At 36.5% G+C, this 23,688-nt stretch overlaps 1 protein-coding gene across 3 annotated transcripts in view; it reads left to right on the top strand.

Moving 5' to 3' along the window:
- The window catches only part of PRKCI (protein kinase C iota), a 33,564-nt gene extending 10,568 nt beyond the window's left edge, over positions 1 to 22,996 (top strand). For all 3 annotated transcript variants that reach the window (XM_086754499.1, XM_086754500.1, XM_086754498.1), the window contains exons 2-18: positions 1,000 to 1,121; positions 5,900 to 5,989; positions 7,313 to 7,363; positions 8,494 to 8,579; positions 9,897 to 10,037; positions 10,968 to 11,022; positions 11,661 to 11,719; positions 12,152 to 12,328; positions 12,998 to 13,095; positions 14,310 to 14,396; positions 15,009 to 15,144; positions 16,155 to 16,242; positions 17,418 to 17,543; positions 17,646 to 17,725; positions 18,768 to 18,857; positions 19,131 to 19,246; positions 20,381 to 22,996. In XM_086754499.1, coding sequence (XP_086610625.1) covers positions 1,000 to 1,121; positions 5,900 to 5,989; positions 7,313 to 7,363; positions 8,494 to 8,579; positions 9,897 to 10,037; positions 10,968 to 11,022; positions 11,661 to 11,719; positions 12,152 to 12,328; positions 12,998 to 13,095; positions 14,310 to 14,396; positions 15,009 to 15,144; positions 16,155 to 16,242; positions 17,418 to 17,543; positions 17,646 to 17,725; positions 18,768 to 18,857; positions 19,131 to 19,246; positions 20,381 to 20,468 — 1,690 coding nt within the window. In that variant the 3' untranslated portion in view covers positions 20,469 to 22,996. The remainder of the gene's footprint in view (positions 1 to 999; positions 1,122 to 5,899; positions 5,990 to 7,312; positions 7,364 to 8,493; positions 8,580 to 9,896; positions 10,038 to 10,967; positions 11,023 to 11,660; positions 11,720 to 12,151; positions 12,329 to 12,997; positions 13,096 to 14,309; positions 14,397 to 15,008; positions 15,145 to 16,154; positions 16,243 to 17,417; positions 17,544 to 17,645; positions 17,726 to 18,767; positions 18,858 to 19,130; positions 19,247 to 20,380) is intronic.
- Positions 22,997 to 23,688: the final 692 nt, after the last annotated feature.

The raw sequence follows: 23,688 nt of genomic DNA, 5'->3' as shown, positions 1-23,688 counted from the left end.
TTTTTCCCCCCACCAAATAGTGCTGGTGGCTGGGACCAACTGAAACAAATCCCAACGGGCTGAGATTTTTCTGGGAAGATGAGTCTTGCAACTCAAACATTGGGCTTATATAAGATGTTTGAAGAGTAGTATTGTAAACAGCCCTCTTTTTTTTTTTTTTGTTCTTGTTTGGTTGGGTTTTTTTGTTTTCCTCCACCTTCCTCTGAACTGTATCTCTGAAATCCTTTGTTTAAAGGACTGCAATCCTGAGTCACCTGTTCCCTCTTAAGGCCCAGCAAATACCAAGACAATGGGTCAGCATTTTATGTTAACATATTTAAAACACCAGGTTAACTGACTCTTAATTAAAACAGAAATACTCATTCTGCATAACAGTAAAGTAGTAAATTTTGATTCTAAGTATATGGGTCTCAGTCCACTTCCCTGTCATTGTGGTGAAGCGTCACAGGTCTCTAAAGGCACTTGCAACATCTGTAACATCCCCTCTAATCTGCTAGGAAACCTGTGTTATATTTTTCATTAATGTTTCATAACATCTACACAACCAAAGTTTAGCTGGAAAAAAGGTATACATTCTTACAACACTTTGATATCTAATAACAAAATAACTGCTAAAAGTAAACAAAATCAGCAATATGTTTTTAATCCTCAAAATTTTTGCAGCATTTCATGCTTTGCTTTCCACTGGTATAATATATCTAATTTCTGTATGTGTTTAGTCTGTGCTCTGCAACTCAGTTATTTGGGCATTTAAATCTTAATTTTTCTTAGGCAGATACCTGGAGGATTAAATGTCAAGTTGCTGGTAATAAAAATCACTTGGAGCCTGGCTTTGCTATAGGAAGGAACCTGTGTGCTTTATTTTACTTCAATATTTTTTTTTAGGGGGCTGCAGCAGGGATTGGTTTTATGCTAGTGGTACATGGAAGGTGTTAGAGGTGGTGATCAAATGCTACATGTTACAATATAGTTTCTCAAATGTATTTTTCTCTTGCTCAGGGACATCATGATAACATATTTTGAACCTTCCATCTCATTTGAGGGACTGTGCAATGAAGTTCGAGACATGTGCTCCTTTGACAACGAACAGCTTTTCACCATGAAATGGATTGATGAAGAAGGTAAATCAATGCTTCGTGCTTGGCCTTTTAACAAATACTTGATCAATATGTTGCTCAGCTTTCTGGTTTTCCTCTCCCTTTCATCTTTTCCTTTCCCTCTGCCTTCATAAGATAAGCTTATAAAACATATTTCATAAGTGTATTTTTAGAAATAGTAAACCTAACTCCAAAAATAATGGTTATCCAATGCCTTTGTAAGGATATCTTAACGAAAAGCTTGTTGTTTCAAACTGCTTAGTGTGTAGCGCTTTTTTTTTTTTTTTTTTAAAAACCCCAAATAAATAAAACCTCAGTGACTATCAAAATGTAAGTTCAATGGTAGGATTTCTTACAAAAGGAATAGAAAGTATTCCCTTATACAGCTGAAGACCACCATGGTTCCCCTTAAGTCTAAAATCTTTGAAAAAGAGTTAAACTAACCTTAAATTATACAAATTACAGTATTTATCTAAAATGTGGATACAGTGTAATGTATAGTTGAGTTGTATGTGTAACAAAATACATTGTTCTGTGAATGTTTGTATCAGCTATTACTTTAGCAATCTAAAGTGTATTAACACATAGGTACTAATAAAATTTTTCTAAATATTAGAAGATAAATTACTTGTCTGAATGATGTATAATAACTTTTCATCAAAGTCCAATAACAACCTTGGCTGAGAACTCTTGCCATCTCTAGCGCTTACGTTATCCATGTTAAAGTTTACCTCGGCTGAAAGAAGTTCAGAGTCTGTTCTCCTTTCTTCTTCACAGATGTGGCCCAGTTCTGAGCTGGATGTATACACTAGTAATTTTTTGAAAAGGTTATTTGTAGTTCCTGTTTTCTTTGTGGAATTTCTTTTGTACACATAGGTTTTAAGCTACACCAAAGAGATGTCTGAATTATGAAATAGCTGTTGAGTTATTTTAGCATGCTAAGTGCTTGATGCAATACATAAAAGGCCATAATGTGCAGTGATTTGTCGGCAGTGGTTAGTATTTGTATGCAGTGATCAGCATAAATGGTGCTTATGGAACCGTTTCCTCCCCTTCTCACAGCTTTCCCATTCAAAACTGGGCAACTGCCAGTTTATTCAGAGCTTAAAGCTAAAGATGGTCCAAAGCTATTTTTGGAAGTGCTGTATGGGCAAGTATATTGAAGATTATGTGGTCTTGGAAATCTGAGCAGGTTTTCTTTCTTTTTCTTGTATTCCACTCATCATTCCGAAGTTAGTTATACCAGTCAGATGCATTAAAGTAAAATGATCAATGTTTATGACTGAACTGTGCAGCACTGCTATTTGAGTTGAACGTTTCTTTCATGGTAAGCTGACTGTTTTTTCTCATCTTGAGGAGGATAACAGACTTCTCACTGAAGAGTCTGGAGTGTCAGTCATAGTAAGAAGTACATACGTTTTTTAATAAAACATCTGTAGAAAATTTTGTGCCGTTTTGATAATTTTCTGTCTCAATTTCTGCTCTTTAATTAGAGATAGGTTTTAAAAAAGGAAAGCTGCAATTTGACTACATTGTTTTCATGTATTCACATAGGATTCAGTTTTCACAAGCAATCCGTGTTTGCTTTAGTCATTGACTTCCAGTTTAATGTCAGTGGAGAAAAAGTTAATCTGGCAATGAGGAGTGTGTTTAAAAAAAATCCCACTGTCTTTATTATGAGTAATTCTTGCATCTACAATGTGTGGCTTCTTGCCAAGAGCCCTGCTTCCTCTCTTCCTCTCTCTCCAGCATTCTTTAGTGTTTTCAGTTGGTATTCTTTCTAGAAACTCATAATTTGCTTTCTTGGAAAATTCCTGTATCGCATCCTCTTCACTAAAACTGAAATTCACTCTTTAATAGCAGCATGAGGAAATGTGTGTACTGTGGCCTGGTACTTGTTACACTACTGCCCATGCTTCTTGTAGTATAAGACAAGATATGGTGTCGAGGCCATCTCTTCACTACTTCCTGACTGAACTGCTTGATCAGATGTGTGACTAAACTGGATTTACCTAGTCACTGAGACTTTTATTTGTCATTTGTCTTTTTAGCCTTTGCAAGATGCAGAGCATCATGTATAACTGCTTCTATTTCATAGAAGTAATGGCATACAAAGGCAGACCTAATTTAGTTGAATGGAATCACTTAAAAAATGGTTGGATTCAACGGGAAAATAGAATTAACTTGATTTGATTTTAGACAAATTTCTATTTTTATCTGTATGCAGTCAGTTTCTTACCTCTGTCTTGTGAAATGTACTATAGGATGAAACTAGCCTTGTGTTTGTGTTAAGTCTGTTGTTTGTAGCTGTATAAATGAAAAGTAAACATTTTCCTGTCACTTGCTCACATTCCTTTAGATGGCTGCAAAATTCTTACTAGTCTGATCTTGTTGAAAGAATATTTGTAGCTTGTTGGTTTTAGGTACCTAGTTACCCCTGAAAACACTTTGTGGATTAAGACTTCTGTTATCCCCTTTTAGATTTTAAAGTGAAATTGTGAGTCTGAGAGAAGTGTTGGAGAGGATCAGTTACGTGCTGTTGCCATTGTCAGCTAAGTTGTGATCACCAATAAAAAATTGCGTGAGTCAGATTTAATTCTGAAGCTTCCTTCTCACGTCTGTAAACTTTATGTTCCTAGTTTGAAGCAGATATGTGTTCTTGAGAGCCTCCTTTTCTTCCGCCAAAAAGAAACACAAAAGTGTTTGCACAGGTGTCAGAAACAAATGAAGAAAAACTGGTTTGTTGATTTTCATTGTGAGACTGAATAAATGTAGTTGTTCCTTCTCCTCCCCCCATGCTCTGCACTGTGTGAGCTTATGCAGTGGGTAGGCTGTTTGATGTCCAGATAAGCTAATTGCAGGGAGGTGGCGGTATGGTAAAAAATGACTACAGCTGGTTTAAAAGAGTAGTTTTGAGGGTTATGACATGCAGAAAAGAATAAAGACAGAATGCTTCCAATTAACAGTTTAAATTCATTACTAATCTTTTAGCAATAGCAAAGACTGGATGCATTAGAAACGAAACAAATTAACTGGAAAAACTTTTGTAGGGCGAGTTTTAAATATCCCCATACCTGCTAGGTGCACGGTTCTGCTGAAAAGCCGTAGCAGTATCTGTATTAATTTTGATATCTTGTAGTACAAAACAAAAAGAATAGTTAATAGACTGTTGTTAGCTTTCAAACTACGGTATTGATTGAAGACTCAAAGCAGTAACATTTTCAGATTAGATCCAGTTCAGCTGAGGTGGAAACTGTTCTGCCTTCCTCCAGTTCTGTTACCCCACAACCAGCTTACCACTTAAGGGTATGGAAAGTACTATTTCTGCTAAAAACTTGAAACATCTTATGGCAGTATACTTGCTGTATGGGATTTTGGCTAGAAAGAAGGTTGTTCTCCTCGCATGCTGGAGTATGAGAAGGCAGAGATAGATCCCGTATTCTTGCACAGAACATCTATAGGTGGAGGGGGAACAAAAAAGTTGAACTGATAACCAGAAGTATTTACTTTCTTGGAGGCAATGATGATTCAGCTGCAACATTGCTTTAAAAATGTTTCAGTTTTAGCATAATTTTGAACAGCGTTACTAATCTACATCAGACACTGAAGAAAACATTTTGTTGCATGCCTGTTCTTTCAAGTCTTTATAGCAGTTTTCACACACTGACAGGCACAGGAGATCAGTTAAAATATCAGATGGAGTCTTTAGATGCGTCTTGAGAAACAAGTAAAGTATGGGCTGTGTGTCCAAAGGAGTATGGACCAAGGTTGGAATTTAAGGTCTTTATTGCTCCTGATCTCCTGTACTCAGGTACAGCAGATCTCTAGTTTGGTCTCCTTTGTTCTTCACCCACCCCATCCCTAGGCTTTGAATCTACCAATATGCCAAAGTTGCCTTGATGTAATTAAGTGTTGTTTAATGACTCTGAAATACCTTTCTGGATATATGTTATTTTTTTTAGAAACATGAAGTAGTTATCTACAAAGAGACCTTAGTCCTAAACTGTTACTTCTGAAACATGGATTTGTTAAAGCAACCCAATGCAGTCTTGTCAGAGAAACTTTAAAATACATGCCAAATGCTTGTATGATAATCTGCTCCATCTCAAATGGTCAACAAAAGCTGCAATTGTTCTATTAAAAAAAAAAAAACCAACCAGAAAAAAACAACCAAACTCACACTTTTTTTTTCCTGGCTTGGTGCCCTTTCTTTCTTTAAGGGATTTTGCTTCAGATAGTCCTGTGAGTGTGAAAGTAGTAGTTAAAAAATCAGAAAAATGGGGTGTTTTCACTTAGGTTACGTGATTTTTCCAATGTCTTGATTGAGGTTTAAGGAAACACCAGAGGTCTAACTGCTTCTGCTTTAACCTCCTGGTTAAAGTTGTGGCGATGTTGAAGCAGCTGTGAAAATGGAATTGACTGAGTTCTAATTAAAAATACCTAAAATAAAATGGAATCTTAGAAGGATTTTAGGTGCAGGAAGATAATCTGCACCTCCTGTGCTGAAAGGATGTGTAACCATGCTTGTAGCAGACCAAACCAATGTTATTTTGTGATTATGATCTGCTTGCCTCTTGGGAATATCTCATATTTTTATTTTCGCTGAAAGCATTAAATATGGTTGTATTTTCAGGTGTACTCTCTGAACACTGTTAAAAATAAATTCTACCACACTTAAGAATATTGTTCTCTTTTGCTGCAGTAATTATCTTAGAACCGACTGTGAGGGAACTGTTGAATGGCACAGAACTAATTGGATTGAGTGTAGTATTGTTACTTTTTTTTCTTTCTTTCCTCTACAGGAGATCCATGTACAGTTTCTTCTCAGCTGGAGTTAGAAGAGGCCTTTCGGTTGTATGAACTAAACAAGGATTCAGAGCTTCTCATTCATGGTATGGTGAAATTTACTGTCTTACTTCTCATCTTTGTACCTGTGAAGAAGTGGAATTTTTACCTTGTGTTATCTGTGTTTTTTGCACTAGTCCAGCCTCCTCAATTAAAACCTGTTGTGGCATTCCATCAAGAGGATGCTCTGTGCTTTTTAGCTGTCAGCACTTTGTCAATATTCTTTATTAAATTAAGGGAGGAAAAAATACTTTGGTGTTAGTTTATTAATGAAAGACAGCCCGTCTCTTTCATTATCCCAAGTGCTTTCGTATGCTGGCTGGCAGTGGGTAGTTGAAGATACATAGTACAGTGTCCTACACTTTGTTATTCCTGAGTGCTTTAGAGCAGCATCTATATTAGGAAAAAAAGTTGTTGAGCTCCGTTTGTGATGCTAGATTAGTCAAAAGTTTGACTTTTCTAAAATTAAGTACTTCAGATTAATTTTGAACCTAATAGTATCGTGCCCCTGTTTCATGTGTAATTGTTCAGTTTTTATTTTTCAGGGTTCTAAGTCTATTACAGTAGCTTCTGCAGTATATTTTTCTAACTGTTTCTAACTTTTTACAATTAGAAGATAGATTTCAGTTTAACAGAGATTATAGCAGAAAAGCAGGGGATGATTGGAAAGAGTGTTAGCAGTTGTGTTACAGTACAGTGTCTCAATGTGGTCCTTCCCTAAAAGGATCAAAAAATCTAGTTTGCCATCAGCTCATTTGGAAGGAAGAGACAATTTTTCAGCTTCCCACAAAGACTTTTAAAAAGTGGAAGAAGAATGTAGTCTGTTCTGATATATATTTCACTGTATCTGTATATATTAATTTAGTATGCTGTTTGATCTACCCTTTCTCCATTTATTTTTGTGTTTGATAAGCTTCTGATTAAACCAGGGCTATCTCTCCCCGGTTTTACTTCTCTGACAGTTACTGAAGCTAAATAAAGTGAAAAAAATGACTAATGTAGACAAGATCATATGTCACTGTTAGTAAACTTTAACATAATGTATTTATAATAAAGATTTCCAAATACTGGCTGTGATGACTGGTCACAGGAGAAACCAGAATCATTGCTTGTTTCTAGTTATTTTCTTTAGGAAGCAACTTAGTTTACTCTGCTTTTTGTCATTTTTCTCATGTGAATCACTGCTATGTCTAGCAAAGGGCTTTGTGCCAGCCTTTCAGCTCACCTGCTGTTGCACAAAGTTTTGTTAAAATGCAGTCTGTGCTGTATTCCTAAGTGGTTAAATGCCTTTTAGAAGTGTTGCATTTAAGCCAAAGATTTATTTTCTGTCCAAAATAAAGATTAATTGGAAGTTAATGTTTTTCTTGCAGTATTTCCTTGTGTACCAGAACGGCCTGGCATGCCTTGTCCAGGAGAAGACAGTAAGTAGGCATTTTAGTTAAGAAGTACAGAAAACCAGGAATTCAGATTTCCTGTTCTAGAAGATTTTGGTATTCTACAGTTTGGCATCCTGTACTTGCTAAACTTAAATGTTTGTCATTTCTGAGTCATTGTTAATAAGCATTTCCCATTCCTGTTAACTATCCATGTCACTCTGCTTTCCTTGCTTTTGCCTCTTCTATCGTGACAATTTTTTATCCTATTCCTGTCTTTTTTGGTAGTTGCCAGATTGCTGGCTGACTAATGTGGACAAAGACTTGTAGCCAATGGTAACGACTTGTCGTATCACCATTTAGAGATCTGAGGTTAATTCATTTTAAATCGATGTTTAGGTACTATCAGAAGTATTCTCTGAAAACCTCTAAGTTATATTAGCTAATGTACTAGACATTAAAGAGGTTTTCCCCCCCTCTATCTCAAAGTTTTATAAAAGAGCATATGTGTGTCATGCACACACACATCTATCAGCTTGATATCCAAGTCTTGGATGAATGTGAATGTGCATGCTTAAAAGTTAACTTTGACAGTATAGGTAATGCTGCTTTTATGAAAAAATGAGGTTGCAGACCGAATCTGAAATAGATTTGCAACTCAGTGTAATTTTGTATATTCTAGTTTTCAGTTTTTGTTCCTGACATACCTATAATAGTAAAAAGAAAAAAAATAAATCCAAACAAACAGTGTCAGCTGTGGATCTAAAACACTGGAGGATTTGTGCAAGCAATCTTATAAATCAGGGCATGCTCCTGAAATTCACCTTCTTTCCTCCTTCACTTTCCCCACAGCTCCTCCCCAAGTTTAGGTAAGGTGGGTCCGTACTTTGCACACGAGTGTGTATTGTTTGGGCAATTTTCCTTCTCTTGACTCCACTGTTCCTTTTAACTTTGGAAAAGAAGAATTAGCTTTGAGTTGATCAGGATATTTTACCTGAAATTTTCTCCAAAATTAAAAAAAAAATGAAAAAGATACTTAGAACCTTTTTCTGTGTTTCTGTAAGGTGTAGAAGTGAAACTTTACTCTGCAAATCACTCTACACAGAAATGTCCATGAGAAGATGTTGTAGTTCTGTGTTTATATTTTTATGGATATAATCGTATGTTTTTCCTCTTAGAATCCATTTATCGCCGAGGCGCCCGCCGGTGGCGAAAGCTCTATTGTGCAAATGGTCACACTTTCCAAGCCAAACGATTTAACAGGGTGAGACTCTTGTTGGGTACTTAAAACCATGATACAGGGATGTCTTACTTTTTGAAATTACAATGTTACTGCCTTCAAAAATTACAAGGTCGTTTTAGTCTCATTTTTGTTTTTCGTCTATAGTATGCTAACCCTGTAGTTTCATGAAACTTAATCATTATTAAATTATCTGGAACTTAAAAAGGAAAAAAATTGTTGCAATTCACTTTATTTATAGTCTGAAACCATGATATCAATTGTATAAATGCTCCTGTGTTCCCTTAAAATCTTCCCAGAGGGAAAACTTGAACACTGGCATTAGATGACTGAGCTGAAAATACATTTCAGTTCTTTAAGTTCTGGGAGTAGAAAGCTCTGAACTTGCTTATGATGCACAGACTTTTATTTCATGACTTTTAAATGAAAAACTGAGATCTTTCTCCAAACAGCCTGATGGCATGTAATCAACTGAAAATAACAAACCATTTGTAATATTTTCAAGAAGCAATGGTCAAATTAATTAGCTAAGGACCAAGAAGGGTATCTGTTATATTTAGAAAAAGCAACAGCAAAACCCAAACCCAAAATATTTTAATAAGCCAGGTTCCTTGACAGCTTCAATAGTCTTTCCTTCTTTTCTAAGCTTAGTGTATTGTGTGCTTAATGCTTGGGATTGTCTCCACTAAACTTCATCTTGAGCATCCTTCATATCTAACTTATGCGCTCTTTTAAATTTTTTTTTTACCTCTTCCTGGTCAAAGGCTGTCAAGGCACCATAGTTTAATCACTTTCCAATCTTGCTTTCGTAGGCACCCTGTTTTCATGGTTCTTTTGAGTTATTTTGTGAATGTCCTTCAGCGAGTGGTGATCTTCCCATTTCCTTTTTTCTGGTGGTTTAACGTGTGAAGCTTTTGCTCTCCTACCTTCCTCTATACAAATGTGAGGACTCATCTACACAGAGAGGTGACGAGATGCACAGCAAATTAGCTTGGTCACAGCAGCCTGCTGATTCAGCTGCAGTGGTTTCGACCTGGAGTTGGCTTATGTCTCTCTGCCTCCCTGTGCAGTGGAAGAGGCTGGCTGTGCCTGCACCTTTCCGTGTAGATGCACGCTTTCTGTACAGCAGTTGCTGCTTGTTGCTCAGTTGTAATTTTTGAGCTTCTCTAGATTGCATGTTAGTTCTTAAAGTTTTCAGATAGAGACTCTTGGTATAGTGGCAGGTTCAGTAGGGGTCTCTCTGATCACCTGTCCTGTGTTCTTTGTTAATGAAAATGTGGCTGCATAGTTTTTATCGGTTAGTTTTGCTCTTTAATTGGTTTTGTTGATTTGTCATTCTAGAGAGCTCATTGTGCCATCTGCACTGACCGAATATGGGGCCTGGGTCGCCAGGGATATAAATGCATCAATTGCAAACTCCTTGTTCACAAGAAGTGTCACAAACTTGTCAGTATTGAATGTGGCCGTCACACGCTGCAACCAGTAAGTAAAACTTATCTGAAAAGTTGTCTTTAAAAACCAACAACCGACCAATCAAACAAAATAACCCATTTTATACTAATGATTTTCAAACTATAGGCTGCAAATAATCACAATAGGTGAAACATCATTCTTTATGGTTACTGTGACACTTTGCAAGAAAGTTTCAGAATCACTTAGCAATTTAGTGGCAAGATGGGAGTCTAATTTTCACATCTGAAATTTTTCCTGTGTCAAATGTAAACATATAAGTGGTATTTATTTTGTTCTTCACTATATGGTTACATAGTGCATGCACACACACCTACACTATTTTGCATCCTCAAAGTGAGGTACAGGTAAAATAAATTCTCTAAACTTCTGTTAGATTATTTCCCGTTTTACAGAAAAGGAAAATGAAGTGCAGAAGTTTTGACTTTTCTCCCAAGGAATTCAATCTGTAGTTCTGAAGTCCCCAGAAAAATTTAGATGAGTACTGCTCCTGGTTTAATATTACAAGCAGACATCTACAAGTCTACATTTTGTGAATTCATTTGAGTAATATATGTACTGCTGAAGTACTTGAGCTTTTCTGTCTCATTTCTCATCTACTATACTACTTTTCTCTGTTGTACTAAGTTGTCACTTCAACAGCTTCTGGAAGTGTGTCCTAACTTCTGGAAAATGGGTAAAATGAGGACTGTGGTGGTTTGGGGTTTTTTGGGTTGTTTTTTTTTTTGTTTGTTTTGGGGTTTTTTGGGGGTTTTTTTTTTAATTTTTTTTTTTTTAAATTGTGTATGGATTAGAGCAGTAGAGCAGTAACTGTGTTGACTAAGCAAGTTAAAAAGTAGCTAGATTACATTCCTCAAGGATCATATGTTTCATTTATTGTCTCTACAATAATATCTCTCTCACTTGGTCAGTCTGTTACAAAAATCCTTTGCCTATTTGCAGGAACCAATAATGCCTATGGATCCATCATCAGTGCATTCAGATAATGTAGAATCAGGTAAGGTCGATAACTTTTCTTTAAATCACTGTAAGTTGCTGAAACGTGAACCTCAGGTTTTAAAATGAAACAGAATAACTGTAATTTTAAAAGCCTTATTTTGTTCATAGAACGAGAAAAATAAGGCAGCTTCTTAATGATAAGGAGGATATAAATAGAAAAATTCCTCAGTTTTCAATATCTTATCAGTTTGAGAAACTTGACTGAAAAGGAAGAATTTAGACTGTCAGCCACATTTTTCCATCAGTAAGCTGTGTACTTTAAATGCTCTGATCAAACAAACAGACAAAAAAACCTCCTTAACAGAATTAGCAGAGTTTCTCCTCGATGGGAAGCCAAACAAGTTCATTCTTGTAGCAACTGGGAGTGATGATCCTAACATTTGGGTTTGAATATAGACAATGATCAGTTTAAAACCAAACAAACCACTGTTCTGCACAAGATTCTCTTTGTGTTGGAGTCAAGATTAATCTGAAGAGATCCTCAAATATAATTACAGGGGTTTATATTAACTATAACTTATTATTTAATGCAGTATTGCAAAAAAAAATCTCTTGAGTTCTTGTGTGTGAAAATTTTAAGGCAAAACAAAATACTGTTGTGTTGCATCAGTCTAATAGTTTTTCTTGCACCTCTAGTGATTCCGTACAATCCCTCAAGTCATGAGAGCTTGGACCACGTTGGTGAAGAAAAAGAGGTAAAGTATCATAGTCACGCTAACTGTATTCAGAGATCTTGCAGCTTGTGTCTCTGAATTTCAAAATTTTAGTAATTTAATTTGTCACAAATTGCAAACTAGTACATAAAGCACATTTGGGTTGCTCACTCAGGTGTATGCATGTATGGCTTGCAAGCTGTGTTATTTTGAACCTTGAGTTGAGATGTGCTTTGATTTAGAAACTACAGATATGCAAACTCCTCCGGTTTAATTTGTTTTTATCTGCCAAGTCTCTGCCTCCTTCCTTTCCCCTCTCACATTCCTTTCCAGGAGAGTGCAGTTTTAAGAAAAACAAATGTTAATTGAATCAGTTGTTTATATTAATTCTGCTGTTCTGTTTGAAATGCTAACTTTTGCAGTTGTTAAAATTAGCAAGCCTGCTTACTCATTTCAAACTATCTTTACTAAAAGGCAATGAGCATTAGAGAAAGCGGCAAGGCTTCTTCCAGTCTGGGTCTTCAGGATTTTGATTTGCTCCGAGTTATAGGAAGAGGCAGTTATGCTAAAGTACTGCTTGTTCGATTGAAGAAAACAGAACGGATTTATGCAATGAAAGTGGTGAAGAAAGAGCTCGTCAATGATGATGAGGTAGGCAAGATTTTATCAGTAAATCAGACAACTCTTCCAAAGAGCTTCAGTACCTGCCAAAAGGTGGCAGCTGGGCTTCTGGGTCTACAACACTAATTGAAAATTATACGTGTAGTTTCTTATACATACTATACAATACTCCTGATGTGTTAGCTTGCTGGTCTGAAAAGGAAATGGGTGGAGTCTGGTTTTCCTATGTTCACATTTGCTTTTTGACAGAAAGGAAGACTCGCAATGTTATTTTAATTGCTCTTTAAGTCGGATCTCCATCTTGATAATTTGCTTGTAGCTTATATAGTGATTAGTGGAAACTAATCAGAAACTGCAGTATTAAACTGCTAAACTGCACCTATTGTTGCTGAAGATTTCCCTTGTGTTTCTTTAGGCTACTCTGAAAAGACTTTACTGACTGCAGTTTCCTATCCAAGAGCTTTTGCATTCTTGGTCTGCCATTGATTTCTTCTACATTTCTTGATGCTACTTTACATTTGTCTGCATGAGTATGCTAAATTGTCTTACTTCACATTGGAGAACTATATTGTATTTAACTTCCTGCAAGTAAAATGAGGACGGCAAAACACTTGCATATCTTTCCGTTAACTGTCATTAATACTTGACCTTGGAAGTGCAACAATCCTTTTCTGACTGTCGCTTTTCTTAAATAAATAGGATATTGATTGGGTTCAGACAGAGAAACACGTCTTTGAACAGGCTTCAAATCATCCCTTTCTTGTTGGACTACACTCTTGCTTCCAGACAGAAAGCAGGTAAAGGTCACGAGATGATAAGAAGACAGTCTTATTCAAAAAATACTTCATACTGTTAGGCACTTCAAAGGCCTATTTAAAGCATTAAATGTTAGGTAGGTAGGGAGTCAATGCGCTGTAAATAGCTGTAGCATTTTATGAGCAAAAGGCCATGTTCATCATCTAAACTTTTCAGATTGGGAAGATGCAAAAGAATGTAAAGTACTAGTAGAATCGTAGAACCATTTAGGTTGGAAAAGACCTTTAAGATCATCGAGTCCAACCATAAATATTGAGTCCATCTTGCTCTGTTTCCCTTTTTCCTCTCATTTGCACAGAGAACTCAGCTTTCCTCTGGCTATCCTGATTACGGGGAAGTTGCCCTCCTTAGTGGTGATGAAGCATCCTGTATGATGGGAAGGGTTCTGGACAGGAAGAGAGGTGCAGCTAGCAGAAAAAAGCCTTAAGAATATGAGGTTGAAGACGGAACCTAGAATGGGAGGAAAAAAGGGGTTTAGGGAGGGACAAATCAGAAGTACAAAAAATGAGGAAAACCTCAAACTTGCATGGACTCTCTGAGGACTAGTCTGTGAGCAAGACTCAGAAAATAGTACCTGAAATTTGGAAAGGAAAACAGAGTTAATGGAGATGAAAATTATTATTTTCATGTGTGTTTATATATGGGAGAAGAGATTGCAGTAGGCAAATAAAGTACTGTTCTATAAAGTAATAATTTTCAGTGTATATAAAATATAGCTGTTGTATATTTAAACAACATCCTTGCTGTTTGAAAAGGTGACAAGCTAGTGGAGGGAACCAAAAAGAAAGAATATTTGTAATACGCTAATAGTATTAACCACAAACAAAAGAGATTAAAGGAATCAACAAGGAAAATGAGAAAGAATTAATTATTGTTCTGGTTTATGCATAGAAACTGATATGAATCTATTTATATAGTCGCATATATAATAACAAGCAGTAGCTGTAATGAATTAGGAGTGTGGGAAGGATTATTTACTTTCCTTTAGCAATAAAGTAATTACGTAGAGAAACTTCCTGTACTTGATTTTTAACTTTGGGAATTTATTCAAAGGGAGGGAAAATGGTGAAACCAGCCATGTTACCAGGGAGATGAGAGGAGTTGAATTGGTATTGTTTGATAACAGACCTGTAACATCTCAAACCTCTTTCAGCCTTGTGTACAATCATTTGTAACAAACTCCTGTGTGTTTCAGGTTATTCTTTGTTATAGAGTATGTAAATGGAGGAGACCTAATGTTTCATATGCAGAGACAGAGAAAGCTGCCAGAGGAGCATGCCAGGTATGTCTGCTTTCAGATTTCTTGCATCAAAACAGTTGGTTTTCTGACACAGTGCAGCAGTGCAGAGCTTATGATGATGAGCTAGCAAATCCTCTCCAGATGTTAAGGATTTAAGAAAAGTGAAACTGCATCCTCATTTTAATGCTGCAAGCTACCGTATTTTTGTTTCAAGGAGGAACTGTAATTGGAAGCACTTAGGTATTGTTTGCATTAGTATTACCCTAGATTACTTCAATCTGACTCTGAATTTTTTTTTTCCCTAGAAAAACACTTTTGTGGTATTTTTTTAAATGTCTAATGATATCAGTGTGTTTCTCTTACAACAAACGCTACCAGCTGTCCAGACAAATGCTGAGTTCTTGGTGCATATGCTTCATCTCAGATCGTGAGATGGAAGGGATGATTTCAGTAGACATTTGTATTAATTAAAAATAATTTTTGAGTGACTGTGGATAGAAACATTTGTATGATTATAAACAACTTAGCCACTTTTCTGATGAAAAATAATAGAATACATGGAGTTAAATTTAGAAAAGTATCATACTACTGAGACTAAGTCATTGTTGTTTGAGTTTTGATTACGTGAGTAAGCAGTATCTCTTTCTACACTAGGTTTTATTCTGCTGAAATCAGTCTAGCGTTGAACTATTTACATGAACGAGGGATAATCTACAGAGATTTAAAACTGGATAATGTGCTATTAGATTCTGAAGGGCATATTAAGCTCACAGATTATGGCATGTGCAAGGTAAGCTCTAGTTCCTTATTGACAGTAAAATCAACAATTAAGAGATTTTCATAAACGAAAAGATGGAGAGACTTAAAAATGTGAAATTTCAAGGTACTCATTTATGCACAGTGCAGATGGGCTGTATGCTCATTCCACTTCTACAAATGGAGGAAAGAAAAATGCCAAAGTGCACAGGCTACATATATATACTGTTTATGTTTTTATAAAGCTGCTGTATCAACTTGACGGGGAGGGGTAGGCTGAAATAGTCAAGATAGCTTGATTTCAAAAAGAGCAAAAGGTTGATCAGTCACGTTTGCTCCCATTTGGATTCTGTGACACTTCCCATTTTCTCTAGAAAAACTTTTGTCACTACAGAGACCTTGGAGCACAGGTTTGACTTTGCTGTGGAATTGCCATTATGCTGATCTATTAAAACTGTTTTAAATGCTATCATTTTGGCTAAGCAACTGAAAAGTATAAAATAATACACACTGGAAAGGGCCTCAGGAAGTCTAATCCAGCCTCCTGCTCAGAGCAGAGTAACCTGTAAGATCAGGCCAGGTTACTAAGGGCCCTATTCAGTTTGAATAGGTCTTGAAAACTTCCAAGGATTAAAATTGCACAACTTCTTTGTGTAACCCTCCGATTCTGCATCCTGTGCTCTTATCTGAAAAGCTTATATCTGTCCATCACAGCACCACAGTCATGTAAGGTGTTCCACCATGCCTCAGTTATTTCCACTTGCCTATTGTTGGCGATGTGGTGGAGCTTATGAACTAAATCTTTAAAAGATGTTGTCAATAGGTATGTGCCATCCTCTTGAGACTCTAGATGCAACCTACTTCTGTTAATTCTGAAAAAAAAGTAGTGTTTTGTATTAATTTACATACAGATTTAAGTATAGTCTTACTAAACCAGAAGCAGTTTATTCAGGATATTTAATTCAAAATGAAGCTCTTAGCAGAGTGGGGAGTGTGGGATTTTTGGATAACTGTAAAGTATTTTATTCCCATCTTTTCCTAAAGGAGGGTCTGAGGCCTGGTGACACAACCAGCACATTCTGTGGCACTCCAAACTATATTGCACCTGAAATTCTTCGGGGAGAGGATTATGGTAAATGGAATTTTTCACTTGTATCATATAACTTTCACCTTGTCTCTTATTTCTTACTGGAGTTGTTTAGCAGTAGAAAGTATAATCTCCATTAGACACATGATCAGTCTTAATTCAGCATCCTGTCTGAAAAAGTAAATAAACTCTTCAAAGGAGGGGCCAAAAACATCACACCAAGCGAATGAGGTACCCTGCCTTCCACATTTTAAATACTTCTTATCAGTCTTGAAGAATAGCTTAAGTCTTCCAAATTTATTATTGTTCATAACTATTTTAGATACTATCAGTGATATACTTGCAGTTGTGAATTGTGTTCAGTTTTGGACCTTTATATTTGGCAGCAATGATAGTATTGTAAACGGCCTAGATAGATGTCCCTTTCACAAATCTCAGTGTTAAAAATGAAATTGTCTATGCAATTGCTTGTTCAGGAAGTCCGCAAGATTCCTGAAGCATGATATATACAAGGGCATAGAAGGCTTGCTGTGTATGTTTCCTGCTACTTTTCCTTTCTTCCTAAGCTTCTAATACTGTGCCAAGCAGATCTTTGATCTATTTTCTTCCCTTAAGATTTTAACAAGTTCTACAATTAGTTCCTATTTTTAAAAAAGCATATGTATTTTTTTTTAAATCTACCATCTTATTTCGATTGAATGTCTCTTTCAGACTGGGTTCACATCCTCCTTCCTTATCACAAACTTTCTAGGCCAACTAGATTATATCAGTCCCAGCCTAGCTATTGGAATTTTTCTTTAGCAGTGAATAGTACCATAGATACGCTTAGCTCCATAAATTACTGTCTTGCTACTATTAAGAATCACATACTTCCTCCTTGTCCTTACCCCCCGCCCTGGATAACGCATTTTTGGTTAGTAATGGCTAGGCTTAAATATTATCTAAACCTTTGTTAAGGTCCTAGCACTAACCTTTAAACTTTTTGCATTTCCTTTTCCTTGTATTTCCTTTCCTTGTACAAAATATTGCGCACATAATGAACCAAGTAATGCCTCGTACAATCCTTACCTCTCCTGTGTTCAGATAATCAGAAAGACTGGCAATACTTACATTTTTGAACTCATTCTTTCTTCTCAAAACACGTCTGTCTTTAGCCCCAAAAGTGTTGGTATTTTTGCTCCAAAATATCTTCAGTGGTGTTTTCTCCCTCTGAATTCTAGGCTTCAGCGTAGACTGGTGGGCACTTGGTGTGCTTATGTTTGAAATGATGGCAGGCCGGTCACCATTTGATATTGTTGGGAGTTCTGACAATCCTGATCAGAACACAGAAGATTATCTTTTCCAAGGTCAGTGCCATGAGTGTTCCTACACTTCAGTGCTTTGTTTCTACTTACCTTTAATAGAACTTTAAATATGCAAAGGCTGATACAAACTTTGTTTTCTTTCAGTAATTTTGGAAAAACAGATCCGAATTCCCCGATCCCTTTCTGTTAAAGCAGCGGGTGTTCTAAAGAGTTTCCTTAATAAGGTAAGAACTAAAGGGGACTATTTAAGACTTCTCAAGAGCAATTGTTTTTTTTGTAAAAGCTGTTGGGTAATTGATGTGTAGCAGACATGCTTTATCTGCCATGTACAGAAACAAGGTAGAAAAGGTGTGAGCCTAAAGCAGAATGTCACTGGGGCTGGGGGACCTATTCTAGGTATTTGTCTTAAAATCTGAAGCTCCGGATTCTCAGGCTGGGATCATGAGTAAGTTTCAAATAGAAAAGCATAGAAATGCTCCAAATGATTTATTTACTGTGGAGAACTGGACAAACTTAGCAGATTTATTTTTTTTTTTTGGTTCTTAAAGAGAAGCAGCTTTGCACTTTGGCAACTTCTGATGACTTCGTTGAGGGAAACACAGAGGCTCACCGTTCGCTGGTAGCTAACTAGCGTGAGAGTCAAAAGGTGCAGATGTGGTAGTGGACTAGTCTGAGCACACGCTGGCCTTTATTTAGTGGCTGTTACATGCGTGGGGAGAAAAAGGTACAGGAGAAACCAGATTTGGGTAAATTATTCTAAGAAAGTACTACTGTTCAAGAATACGGCTTCTGTTTTAACTCCTTGGTAGTGTGTGCATACGTGCACATGGAGATGGAATTGTCTTGTTAAAATAATCTTCTTTCCACCATATTTATCAGTAACCTGCAGTTACTACCCCAGTGTGACTGCCTGGTGTAGTCAGTCTGCTCAGGGAGTGGTGAGGAAGGGTGCACAAGGGGAAGAATCAAATTCACTTGTAGTCTAACCAAGTTTGCTGTGAAACATATGGTGTGTTTAAACAGGTCTGAATAAAAGCGTAGATAGATGGCTGGGTTGTTTATATAAAATTTTGTTAAAGGCTTCCATATATTTATGCCTATTTCAGACAGTAAATTGGAACAATTTCCAAAATCAGTAACACTAATTTAGTTCTTCAGTGTTCACTGTAACTCTGGTGTTTCGTTTCTCACAGAATGTGTAACATTTGCATTTTATTTATGTATAGGCCACGGCACCCATTTAGAAATATTTTCTTCCTTGCACAGGATCCAAAGGAACGTTTAGGCTGCCATCCTCAAACAGGATTTGCAGATATCCAGGGACATCCATTCTTTCGCAATGTTGATTGGGATCTGGTACGTGAATGCCCACTGGCTTGGCTTATTTTCTTTATATACAGTGATAGCTTGACAACTTGCTTTGAGCATGAGAGATGATCTTAAGCTCAAAAACCTTAAGCTCTTAACATATGATGTATCATAACGACAATACAGAATCTTCTAACCCTTTTACGTACAGTAGATTAATAGAATATACAAAAGAAACTTAATAGTGATTTCCAACCTTGTTTAAAAATAATTCAGTAGTTGTAACTCGTTCTTGGTGTCACTAAGTGCATTTATTCTTAGATGGAGCAAAAGCAAGTGGTGCCTCCATTTAAACCAAATATATCTGGAGAATTTGGTCTGGATAACTTTGATTCCCAATTCACCAACGAACCTGTGCAACTCACTCCAGATGATGAGTAAGTAATGTCGAATTTAAGAAGTTCTGATAAGTCAGTGAAGGGGTTATAAAACTTCATTTAATAACTGTAGTTGTAGAACATAGAGTATACATAAATTGGTAAGTAACATTTTCTTGTGTTAGTTTGGAGAAAATTCTGTTATGTGTCCTCATGGTAGACTCTGTATGACTGGATTAAGTGTTGTACTCTGGCATGATGTAAAAATCAACTAACAGTGGGAAAGTTGCTATAAAGAATCTTAGTTTAAGGGAAAATGAATAAGTGCTATTTACAAGTTTTAGTGGTATCATCTGCAAGAAATTAACGTGTGATGGAAAAGATCTGTTTTGTCAAGTGCTTTATTTTTGCATTACTTTTAAGGCATGATATTTCTAGAATATTGCATTTAGATTGAATTTATCTTGGATGTTCTGTACAAGAGAAGATGCTTTGTTTGGCTAGTTTTGGGTATTTTAAATAGCTGGTAGTCAAGTGAGGTTGTCCTGGCGGAAAAGCCTTGATAAAATGCATGATAATGTGTTTCATTTTGGTAGTGGATTTGTGATTCCTTACTCCTGAGAGGCCCTGATTTGGGATGAGGAGGGGAGGGCCTTTCTAGTTTGACTTAGCCAGTGCTGTTTGCATTTTAGGAATTTTTCTAGGGTTTTGTATAATGTTCATTTAGCATGTAAACACAATCGGTGAATATTAAATGTTACCTGTGCATCTTAATTAGGTCTGAGATCCAACGTCCTTCATCCCTTTCTAAATGCACAACGTACAAGTAAAGTTTAGAAAAGTTGCTAATGCAGGTGCAGTATCTATCACATCCTAATATTTTCAGTTTTTTACAAAACTGACTGTTTTTGGAAAGTTTTAAAACTACAAACCTTGCAGATTGCTCTGTGGGGAGAATACGTGTGTGGGAGCAGCCCAGTCACTGCTCCTGACTGATTTTGTGTTTTGTTACCATTATAGAGGCTGAAAAAAAAAAAAAAAAAGTGGTGACTGTAAGGATAGAGAGGGACAAAAGAGAGAAGGGACGTGTTCTCAATTACAATCTGCTGTACAGGTCTAAATTTTTAGACAAACTATCAGTACTGTTACCTTTTTAATTTTGCTGAACTAATGACTGTTTTTTAATCTTAATAGTGATATTGTGAAGAAGATTGACCAGTCTGAATTTGAAGGCTTTGAATATATAAATCCTCTTTTGATGTCAGCTGAGGAATGTGTCTGAATTCTCCATTTCTGGACTGTGCCAATTGTTACTCTGTTTGTTTCTGCATGGATAAGCATCTCTTCATTTGGATGCGCTTGCGTAAAATGAGTAACTGAACATCTTACCCTTGCCACCTAGTGTGAATTACTCACTAATTTTCTTTTTGTATTAATTGTTGTCCAGGACAGTTGTTATGCTGAACCTTCAGCTGCCAGATTTAAAATGTTAAATTTTCCAACAGTCTTGCCAAACTTGAATTTTAATACAGAAGTTGGTCTCTAGGGCTCCTTACTGAGCAATGGGTCTGGCTGTATAATCTGCCAATACAGCGTTCTGATAAAGGAAAGTTTTCTTACTGCTTTAAGAATACAAATTGCTTTAGGGGATGTAATACAATATAATTAAGTAAGACAAGTAAGACCTTATAACTTCTGTAGTTTAGTTTTAAATCTCTTCTGTCTAGACATCTGATTTCCCTGTTCTGCTTAGACTTAGAAGTTAGAGCTATGTTATTACCCTTCAGATTGAAATGACAGCAAGGAGAGCAGATTTGTAAACTGAATAGGTCAAGAATGGCTGCTTTCATAGGGTAAATTGATCCTATCCAAAAGGAAATTATTAACTCAATATTAGAATCAATAGACTTTGCTCCGAAATTAGACAGTGGGAATTGTACACAGATACACAGAGAGTGCCTTTCTGAGCCTGTCCCTTTCCATGAGGGTTGTACATGGTATAAAGTGTCAGTTTAAATAAATGGAATTCAATTAATACTTTGAAAAGTTAAAATCTGTAGAGTGTAATTTAGCAGTAATGGGCAGCTAATATTGATAGATGTAGAACCTCATGCTATTATTTATTGCTTTTACACTTGCTGTCTTAACTGTATCAGAACTGCATACATTACAGCTATGGCCTAGATAAGGGCATTGTTCCTTTTTTTAACCTTACTGCCATACTGTTGGAAATGCATTCCACTTTGCCAGTGGAAAAAGCACATCTAGAAAAAAAAATAGGTGCTGTCCACAATGACTCCCTTAACTTCTTCGCTTCAGATTGTGATTTATAATCACAATCAAACCTTACATGTTGGTAGTAGACTGAAAGTTAATGGTGAGGCAACTGAACAAGAACGGTTCAAACTAGGGCTTTTGGGAGATGTGATTCTTACATTTCATGTTAGTAAACAGTATAATATACAGCACAGATAATTCTTATTTTTAATGTTTGAGGAGTAGTTTGGAATGTCTTAGGCTGAAGAAATGCCAAATGTACCATTTTTGTTTTTTTTTTTTTTTTTTTTAATTTTGGAGAAAAGGGATTAAGAGACATTGAAGAAAAGAATCTGTGTTATAGTAAGAGTTGTAAGGCAAGTTAAGTGTTACTGAGAGCAGATCTGAGTATCTGGAAGCACAAGTTAGCAAACCTTACCTGAAGCTTTTAATAAGACTTCTGCTTGGTCAGTGTCTCTCCTTGAAAATCCTTGTATGGCAACACTGTAAATGCAGAGCACAAATCTTCAGAGTATGTGTTTTTAACTTACATGTTAGCTTAGAGGAGAGAGAATGCACAAATACACAGTAGTGTCATGGTATGATATTTAGTTTGTATTTTTCTTTGCAATGAAAATAGGAAACTCCTAAGTATTGGGCTGAGTTTTCAAAACTGGGAGGTGATTGGAGGGGCCTCAGTTGCAGGGAAGCATTGAACACTGTTAGAAGTCAAATTCCCTTAAACTCAACTTGTGTATTTAAAAATGTAAAATATCAGAGTAAACCTATGTTTAAAGAGTAGATAGCTTCAGCACATTTAGTTCATGTCAAGTTAACTGTTTACATGCAGTTTTAAAATTGTGATTAATTGTTTAGCCTCTGACTTCTACACCCGCATGACTGGTTTAGACATCAGAACTTAGCTGATATTAAACTTGGAAGTTACTTAAAGGAAACGAGAAAAGCCTTGTCTCTACCGTGGCTTAATTTCATATGGAGTATTAAGGAAAATGGCTTTATGTAAGGAAGGGCATTTCTGGTGTTCATCACAGAAGAGTAATGGAGTAAAACACTGTCTTTTGTGCTTAAAACAAAAGTTGGGGTTTTTTATAGATAATGTCACAGAAAAGATGCTTTTTCTGTTTGCTTACCTAACCATTAAGAATGTCACTGAGATAAGTGACAAACATCTTAAATGACTGTAAATCCATTTTTATATTTTAATTTTCTCCAAAGTGCCATGATATTAACTGTTATTTTTCCATTGTTAAGCATATAGCAACTGTCACAAATATTGAGAAGGGACATTGGGTGTAAACAGTCCAGTGCAGTAGGCTTTGTCTTTCGGAGAAAGTGTCTGCCTCAGAAGCATGATGTATTTATGTGGAGTAACCTCCTTTTTGTATAAGAGTTGGATTCTTATGGGTGCTCTGTTAGTTAATATTGTCACTACTATTTTCCTGTTTCATATGGAATATGGTCCTGAATGTTGTCGTGTAATCACTCCCTTTATTTGTGCACACTTTTTACTTTAAATAAAACATTTATATTAGGCCTCTGTGTGTTAACCTCAAAAACAAATACTGTGAATTGCTCGGCTTTGCTTGGGATTGTCCTCTGACCCTTAAATATCCAGGTCCCACGGGAGCAGTGTTCTAATCTTATAACTTCTAGCAGATAGCACTGGGACAGACCACAGCAACCTAAGAAATGCCTCCCTCAGCCTGTGTTCCCCAGGCGTGTCTTAGAATGGAGGTCCCTCTCCATCGTGGTTGGCCGGGCTTATATTCATCATGCCCTATGGAGAAAAAGCATCCTGGTAGGCTCTGTCTTTTGTTCCAACACCAGGGATGAAACAAAAGTAAGTTGTGATGCATTGGTCAGCTTCACAGATACCAAAAGCTTCAAGTGAAATATGAAATGTAATTCCAGAGTGCTTGACCAAGGACCTCTTTCTGCTGGAACTTTGAAGACGTCATCTCAGCTGCCAGAGCTGGGGATTTGGAGTTCGAAGCAACACTCTCATCTGCTGCACTTACTTCTGCATGGTTTCTTTCTTTGTTTCTTGAACTCCTCCCCTGCATTCTCTTAGATTTCTGACACGGAGGGCTAGGGCACTTACCTCATACCCTGCTACAGATGCAGTATTTTAATATATCTGTATTTCAATATCTGTGTATCTATCTTTTAAAAGATTTCCTCTGGCAATCTGGCTTGTTGTTAAAATTATGTATCAGCAGTCCTAG

Source organism: Chlamydotis macqueenii, chromosome 9, assembly GCF_036417535.1.
Source record: "Chlamydotis macqueenii isolate bChlMac1 chromosome 9, bChlMac1.mat, whole genome shotgun sequence".
Taxonomy (NCBI): Eukaryota; Metazoa; Chordata; class Aves; order Otidiformes; family Otididae; genus Chlamydotis; species Chlamydotis macqueenii.
Note: the sequence above shows the minus strand (reverse complement) of the source record. Positions and strands in the feature narration are given on the sequence as shown.